Source organism: Mauremys mutica, chromosome 12, assembly GCF_020497125.1.
Source record: "Mauremys mutica isolate MM-2020 ecotype Southern chromosome 12, ASM2049712v1, whole genome shotgun sequence".
Classification (NCBI taxonomy): domain Eukaryota; kingdom Metazoa; phylum Chordata; order Testudines; family Geoemydidae; genus Mauremys; species Mauremys mutica.
The window spans coordinates 15,831,590-15,840,314 of record NC_059083.1 but is presented as its reverse complement, the minus strand read 5'-3'; the positions used below and the strand labels follow the sequence as shown (position 1 = coordinate 15,840,314).

Below are 8,725 nucleotides of genomic sequence, written 5' to 3'. Positions count from 1 at the left end.
TTTCTGTCCAAGGGAACGAGCCCCCACTGGTAAGCCATACGGCCAACGCCCAAGGCTACTGCAGGATCCTCGATCTCTGTTGATGGCACAGTCACTGTGCGAGGGGAGTAAGTGCTATATGGAGCGGGTGCCGGTTACACAAACTGAAGCAGTGGCCTATTGGGATCAGAGTAGCGGGGGGGAGCATGCTGCATGACCCCTTTGTCGATCTTTGCCCTTCTGGGCTGGGCTCCGGCACTGCTCCTGAGCTCTCCCCAATTCCCCCCTTGACGCTGAGCCTTACTGGCGCCAAGGGTCATCCGGACCCAATGTTTTAGAAAGTGGTTTCCAAACTTTTTTTCTGGTGACCCAGTAGAAGAAAATTGCTGATTCCCGCGACCCAGCAGAACTGGGGATGAGGGATTTGGGGCATGGGAGGGGCTCAGGGCTAGGGCAGAGGGTTGGGGCACAGGCTTAGCTCGGGCAGCTCCCGGTCAGCAGCACAGCGGGGGTGCTGAGGCAGTTGGCACCACGGACTGAGCTGCACCCTGCAAGCAACCAGCAGCAGGTCCGGCTCCTAGGTGGAGGCGCACAAGTGGCTCTGTGCAGCTCTTTCCTGCAGGCACTGCCCCCCACAACTCCCATTGGCTCGGAACTGGCCAATGGGAGTGCAGAGCCGGTGATCAGGTCGGGGGCAGCGCGCAGAGCCCTGTGGCCCCCCTGCCTAGGAGCCTGACCTGCTGCTGGCCACTTCCAGGGCGCAGCGCAGTGTCAGAACAGGTAAGGACTAGTTTGAAAACCACTATTTTAGAATGCTCAGTTCGCTGGCGACAGCTTCGAGAAAGACCTAGTTTTACAAAAATGTAAGTTTCCTGTGCAGCACTGGGATCGTTCTCGCAGGGACCTTTGCTCTCTGGGAGCTCAGAAGAACTGACAGAACAGAACCATAAGGGAAGAAAGTTGGGGACCTTCCCCTCGTGACAGGTGATAGGATCCTGCAAAGAGAAGTGGCAACATGCCTCCTACAAATAGGTCCCCTGTCCCCTTGCCATTCCTCCCCGTGGCTACCCCAGCAGGCTTCAGAAACTGATTGACTCTCCTTCCGCAGAAGGCAGGTGATTGGGAAATGAAACCCAGAGGGGATTTCCCTATAGACAAGGGATTTTCCCTGCAGAAGAGACTGAAGACTGGGAGACCCGGCATCAGCTTTCCATGGTGCTCGGCGTAGGGGGAAAATAGCATCTCAAAGAGGCCTCCAGATAGCCGCGGAATCTGTTAAGGGCCATTTGGACTCATTAGTCAAGCCAAAGGACACGGGGAGTTTGAGAAACTAAATTCCACTTTGTCATTTCAAAGCAAGACATAAAGGGTAACACCCCCCACCCCCCCAGTCCGCCTGCAGTCCAGTTCAGCAGGCCAGGTTCCAGCCCCAGCCTCACACATGGCTGCTCCAGGATCCTGCAGGCCCCAGTGACAGAGCCTGGGAGAAAAGGGCAGCGATCCCATGAAAGATGCTGAGATCCTGCCGTAAAAGCAAATGCTGCGAGAGCGGGACCCCAGGGAGCTCAGGTTAATGGGACGCAGAGGACGGGGTGAATTTACGGCAGCGTCTGCGTCTCCAAGCCAAGCTGAGGCGTTTATCCCCCTGGGGATGTCCCTGGTGAGTCGAGAAGGAAAGACTCCGCCATCCTCATACAAGACACTGTGGGAAATGGGGAGGGGTGAGCCGCTGGGCTCCTTCTGGCCTCGGTGATGGGGATCAGCTTGGCTTCAACTTAAGGCTGGCCAGGTCTGTGGACTTCCCTAGCTTCTGTCTCAGATCTGCCCAGCTTGGACTTCTTCGGAGGACAGCTCCCTCCCTATCGCTCCCCTGGTGGCATCGTTCGCAATCCTTAAGAATTCAGGGACAGCTTCTCCCAGCACTCACAGGCTATTTCCTGTTTCTCTCTGGCGCTGGTGCAGTGCGTTCACAGTTCTCAGCTGTCCGACTCTCAAGAGCAAACCCAGCAGTTTCCCCAGTTCTGTTCCCCTCCATCTCCCAAATTCTCCCCTCCTGTCTGTATCTCATGTCACTGCGGGGGTCAGGCAGCAACTTCCTTCCCCAAATCAGTCTCTGCCTTTCAGACTGCGACTCTCGCACCCAGCCATCCGCGTCCGTGCCCAGTATTATTTATAATGAGCATTGTTCAAATGACACCAACATCTCATGGCCAAAAGTGTGGACACGGTAAAAATAAAACAAAAATCAAGCACTATTAAGGCAAATGATCGTTTGTCTTACAAAGTCTCCAGTATAAATCTGAGCTCATGTCAAACAAAACCAATATCCGAGTCTAGATTTACAAATTATATGGCTGTCTAGTGAGATATCCCTCATTCACAGCCCGTAGGACTTCCTACATTAATTCCTGTGTAAACCAGAGCATTTCTTTTTGGGGTTGGGAGGGGGGAATCCAATCTTGATTTTGAAAATTGCCAATGATGGGGAATCCACCACAGTCCTTGGTAAATTGTTCCAGTGTATTCACTTCCCTCGCTGTTAAAATATGGGGCAATTTTTCTATTCTAAATTTGTCTAACTTCAATTTCCACCCACTGGATCTTGTTAGATCTTTGTCTGCTAGATTGAAGAGTCCCGTATTATCAACTTTCTGCTACTCAGAGAGGCACTTCTAGGGTCTGACCAACTTAATTTCATCTTTGATAAGATAACTAGAATGAGAACTCTAGGAGTCTTTCGATATACGGCATGTTTTCCAGTCCTTTAATTATTCTCGTGTCTCTTCTCTGACCCCTCTCCAATTTCTCAACATCCTTCTTGAATCGTGGACCCCAGAACTGGATAGTGTATTCCAGCAGTGGTCATACCAGTGCCAAACACAGCGGAAATATAATCCGCATACTCATACTTGCTATCCTTGTTTATTTATCCAAGGATCTCACGAGCCTTTTTCGCTACTACATAGCACAGGGAACTCATAGAATCACTGACTGGAAGGGACCTCGAGAGGTCATCTAGTCCAGTCCTCTGCACTCATGGCAGGACCAAGCGTTACCTAGACCGTCCCTGGGTCATCATGTTCAGATGATTATCCATCACAAACCCCAAAATCGTTTTCAGAGTCACGGTTTCCAGGACAGAGTGCCCCACCCTGTGAGTATGGCCCATGTTCTTTTTTCCGAGACGGTATTACATTGACATTGAGCCATATTACAACACAGGTGGTTTACTTGCATCCAGTCGACCCAGTGATCTAGATCGCCCTGTGTCAGCGACCTGTCCTTTTAATTATTTCCCACTCCCCTAATAGTTGTGTCATCAGCAAACTTTATCTGTGATAAGTTTATGTTTTCTTCCAGGTCTTTAATAAAAACGTTAAATAGCGTGGGCCCATGAACCGATCCTGTCCGGACCACATTCTAGACCCAGCTCGACCCTGCTCAGCATCACAACACCCTGACTTCTAGGCACCAGGAAAATTCCTGGAACAACCATGACATTCGTAGAACCTGACTTAAGCATGATGAATGGGGAGAGAGAGGTGCCCAAGAATGCGATCCATGCTCCAAGGGGAGCCACCTAAGCTAGCCAATGGGAGGTGCTGATGAAAGGGGTGTGTCCTCAGTCCCTCCCCTCTGCCAGAGACAAGGGCCTATCTCTGCTCATGATCCGCAGTCTGGCTTTAACCCCTCTCTTGCAGACATGTGGCTTAGGCACCTATGTCCATTCTTGTGAGAGTGTATTAGACACCCGTCTCTCTCCACACATAATGGCCTGAGGAGGAGGCAGTGGTGCGACCCACCTATTAGCTCAGTGGTAAGAGCACTTACCTGGGATGTGGGAGACCCCGGTTGGATTCCACCCTCTGGCTGAGGGAGAGAGAGAGGATTTGAACAGGGTTCTCCCACGGGAGAGCGATCACCAACCTATGGGATCTCCGGATATGGGGCTTCTTTAGTCTCTCCTGTTGAAGCTGTTCTGCTGCATATGAGTAATGAAAGAGGCTTTGGAGCAGGGGGACCAGGTCTCACAGGTCCCTGACCCATAGGCGCCAAATCCGTGGGTGCTCCAGCAACACTAGTGGGTGCTAAGCACCCACCGGCAGCCTAGTTTCCCCCCCCCACCCTCACACTGCCTCTCGCCTGCTGACAGCCCCGCTGACCAACTCCTCCTCCTCCCTCCCAGCGCCTCCTGCCCGCCGTGGATCAGCTGTTCTGGGGAATGCAGGAGGCACTCGGAGGAAGAGGAGGGAGCAGGGGAAGGGCACTCTTGGGGAGGGGGCAGGACAGGGGTGGGAAAAGATGGGGTGGAGGTTGGGCCTGGGCGGGAGTCAAGCACCCCCCCACCAGGTAGAGAGGAAGTCGGTGCCTATGCCCTGACCAACAGGTTATGGAGTCATTCCCTCCCACTCTATCCATTCGGGTTTTAGGAAAGGTACTAACTCCCCTCCCCACAACAAAACAACAGCAAAAGAGTTCTCCCCTTCAGCACAACCCACAGCAACAGGAGAATAACAGGGGATGAGACAATCTGTCCCCAGAGGGGGGGGAGTAGATGAGCGTAAAACTCAGTTTGCTCATGAACGGAGCAGTGTAAGTGATATGCTCACGATTGGCTGCTCCTGGGTCCTCACCCCAGACACGGGCAGCTGGATACTTGGGGGCCAAACGCCCCTGACGTGTGTGGGAAATAGGAAATATCTGGTCTCTTTACTGTGCCCAGAGAGAATTTCTCTCCTGCGTGCAGGAGTCTCTGATGTCCAGTATGGTGTGAGCTCCCCTTGTAGTATTTTATATGTTAATGAGATCTAAGAGGTCTCTTTCCTTTGTGGATTTGCTGATGCCTCCGACAACCTGTGCCCCGAAAGATCCTTCCCCCACATTCAAGGTTTTTCTCCCCTGTGGAGTCTCTGATGTCGAGTATGGGTGGAGCTCTGACTGAAGCTTTTCCCGCAGACCTGGCACGTATAGGGTTTTTCTCCTGTGTGGATTCTCCTATGTTTAATGAGGGTCGAGCTGTCGCTAAACCTTTTCCCACAGTCCGAGCACTTATAGGGTCTCTCTCCCGTGTGAGTTCTCTGATGTGAAAAAAGATCTGAGCTCTGACAGAATCTTTTCCCACACTCAAGGCATTTAAAAGGGCGTTCGCCAGTGTGGATTCTCTGGTGTGTAATAAGGTTTGAGCGCCAACTGAAACTTTTCCCGCAGTCCACACATTTATAAGGATTCTCTCCCGTGTGATTTCTCTGGTGTATAACCAGGTGTGAACGCCAATCAAAACTTTTCCCACAGTCCAGGCATTTATAGGGTCTCTCTCCTGTGTGGATTTTCTGATGCGTAATAAGATCTGAGTTCTGGTCGAAACTTTTCCCCCACGCGGGGCATTTATCTCCTGCGTGGGTTCTCTTGTGTCGCATAAGGTGCGAACTCCGATTGAATCTTTTCCCACAGTCAGAGCATTTATACGGTCTCTCTCCCATATGGATTCTCTGGTGCGAAATGAGGTTGGAGCTCTGATTGAAGCTTTTCCAACAGATGAGGCATTGGTAAGGTTTCTCTCCGGAATGGATTCTCTGATGGATAATAAGCTGTGTTCTCCGATCAAAACTTTCCCCACAGACGGGGCATTTGTAGGGTCTGTCTCCTGTGTGGCTTCTCTGATGGGAAAGAAGATCCGAGCTCTGAATGAAGCTTTTCCCGCACTCAACGCATGTGTAGGGTTTCTCGCCCGTGTGCGTTCTCTCATGTCTGTTGAGTTGTGAGCTCTGAATGAAGCTTTTCTCACAGATGAGGCATTTATAGGGCTTCTCTCCTGTGTGGATTCTTCTGTGGGAAATAAGGTTTGAGCTCTGACTGAAGCTTTTCCCACAAACCAGGCATTTATAGGGTTTCTCACCCGTGTGGATTCTTCTATGGGAAATAAGGTGAGAGCGCCGACTGAAGCTTTTCCCACACTCGGCACACGTGTTTTTTTCTCTTTCCCATGTTGCTTCTCTGCTGGGCTGTTGTTTCGTTGAGTTCCTTGCATCCTCCGCCACATTAAACCGACCCACTTCTTTCTCTGGCTGGTTTCCCAGCTGTCTCTCTGACCGGCCCTGATTTCCACAGGCTTTCTCATGCTCACAGCTCTGGCTAAAGTTCCCTCTGGATCTTCCCAGTAACATCCCATGCGCGTCCCCTGGCTCAGGACCTTCCAGCAGTGAATTTACCTCCTTGTTTTCACTCATCATCCCATCGGCTGCTGGAAGAAAGAGAGAGAATCCAGACAGGCGTCGTCCCCTGTGCTGGGGAGAAGGCAGAGACAGGGAACGGCAAAAAGGGGAAACACGACACAGTAACTGGTGGGGAGACTGAGAAAGGGAAAATTTTACTGACCCATCTTTAATTTTTCTTTCTCCGAAGTGGGTCCCTGGTGCTCCGTGATCCCTTACGACTGGGTTTTCCCCTCATTGGACAGGCTCCAGCAGACTGGCAGTGCAGGCCATGCCGCTCTGCTGACTCCTGGAGGGAAAGCCAGGGGAAAGAGTGGGGAAAGAGTGGGAAAATGGGCACGTGAGACCGTGATGCTCAAACCCACCTCCGGCTACCAGGGACAGTGGCTGACTGTGCTGGGAGGAGGCACAGTGGGACAAGGACAAAGCCCACTCCACCACCACCACCCCACAGGTAACATGGGGCAGGGAGCGCATGGCAGCCCTGGGCTAGGCGCAGGGCGGTGGGGGTGCTGGGGCGAGGAGACACGTGTGGGGAGGCGTGAGTTGTCTATGGCCATCAGGCTAACAAGGGGGGAGAAGACCATTTAACGATCAGGCCGGGGGACGGAATCTGCACCCAAGGGAGACTTCCTGGCTCTTGAGGTGGAGAAGTGGAGTGAGCGGAACAGGGCCAAGAAGAGACAGAGCAAGGGCTCCCGGCCAGCAGCCACCACTCTCCAGCTGCCCGGCTCCGAAGGCAGCACCGCCGCCAGCAGCAGCGCAGAAGTACATAAGAACATAAGAACGGCCGTACCGGGTCAGACAAAGGTCCATCTAGCCCAGTATCTGTCTACTGACAGTGGCCAATGCCAGGTGCCCCGGAGGGAGTGAACCTAACAGGCAATGATCAAGTGATCTCTCTCCTGCCATCCATCTCCATCCTCTGACAAACAGAGGCTAGGGACACCATTCCTTACCCATCCTGGCTAATAGCCATTTATGGACTTAGCCACCATGAATTTATCCAGTTCCCTTTTAAACATTGTTATAGTCCCAGCCTTCACAACCTCCTCAGGTAAGGAGTTCCACAAGTTGACTGTGCGCTGCATGAAGAAGAACTTCCTTTTATTTGTTTTAAACCTGCTGCCTATTAATTTCATTTGGTGACCCCTAGTTCTTGTATTAAGGGAATATGTAAATAACTTCTCCTTATCCACTTTCTCAACATCACTCATGATTTTATATACCTCTATCATATCCCCCCTTAGTCTCCTCTTTTCCAAGCTGAAGAGTCCTAGCCTCTTTAATCTTTCCTCGTATGGGACCCTCTCCAAACCCCTAATAATTTTAGTTGCCCTTTTCTGAACCTTTTCTAGTAAGGGTAGCAGTACCGCAACCCCTCCCACAATAACTTTGTGGTCTCCCCCCACACATCTCCTTTTTGGGTCAGGACCCCTACAATTACAACACCGTGAAATTTCAGATTTAAATAGCTGGAATCATGACATTTACCATTTAAAAAATCCTGTGATTGTGAAATTGACCCAAATGGATCGTGAATTTGGTAAGGCCCTACTGATAGACAAAGATTGGAAAGACAGACAGAAAAAACGGGACTAATCCAAACAGAAAGTCTACGGATACCACCCAAGGGCTGTGTTAAGCTCTGACTGGCAAACAAGAGGAAAACGGAACTGGAAATTAACGGATCGAAACTGGCGTGTCGGAATTTAGGATTGACAAGTGAAGAAAACAACCAGGGGAGGGTCTATTCAGCTGATCACTCTTTGGAGCCCTTAAAGAGAGGGACCTTGAGGAATAAAAGGGTGGAACAGATTCCTGGGAGACTCCCTGGACCAAGACAGATCTGTGTCTCCCTAGAACGATGATCATTGGGACACCCAGAACAACAGGCCGGGGAGAACGCCTGCCCATCACCCCTGCACCAGTGTGACCCCGGCCTGTTACACATGAGATCCTGCTCTGTTTCCCCTTCCCTCGTGTGCTGCTTTCCGACCCCAGGGGCTGAGCTCTGAGGCTCCTGGGGTGATTGGTGCAGGGGCAGTTTACCAGAGTTTACAGGAGTTCTCTCTCCATCACCTGGGCTGGGCACAGAGCGGGCTTGGATGAATCTCTCTCCTCGCCCTGCAGCTGCTCAGTCCGGGCCACAATGGAGGAGGCAGTGGCTCCTGACCCAGGAAGATAAACAGAGCCAAAGCCAGGGCAGCTCCACCTCTTAGCAAGAACCAAAGTCCTCTGGGTACAGCAGCTGATGACCGCTGGCCCTGTCCCCTCTCCATCCCTCCCCACTCCCCACCATCAGGACCCTGGAGGGATGTGGCCAATTTCCTTCTCCAAGCTCCTTCCTTGAACTGCAGAAACCTGCAGAGCAAACCACACACTGTCACCCAGAAACGTGTCCCCTCCCCTGCGGCTCAGGGGAGGCTCCCTGGGGCCAGGACCCCGTCACCCCAGTGTTCTCTTCAGTTCTGGGGGGCTGGGACAATCTGCACAGTGTGTGGGGGGTGTGGTTTTGAGAGCCATTGAACCAA

At 52.0% G+C, this 8,725-nt stretch overlaps 1 protein-coding gene across 1 annotated transcript; it reads right to left on the bottom strand.

The window, feature by feature from the left end:
* Nucleotides 1-3,234: 3,234 nt before the first annotated feature.
* On the bottom strand, nucleotides 3,235-8,338 carry LOC123345737 (zinc finger and SCAN domain-containing protein 2-like). The gene is made up of 3 exons (XM_044982777.1): nucleotides 8,244-8,338; nucleotides 6,355-6,480; nucleotides 3,235-6,217 (listed from the first exon to the last, which is right to left on the bottom strand). The coding sequence occupies exons 2-3, from the start codon at nucleotides 6,356-6,358 to the stop codon at nucleotides 4,863-4,865; spliced, it is 1,359 nt and encodes a 452-aa protein (XP_044838712.1). The 5' UTR covers nucleotides 6,359-6,480; nucleotides 8,244-8,338; the 3' UTR covers nucleotides 3,235-4,862.
* Nucleotides 8,339-8,725: the final 387 nt, after the last annotated feature.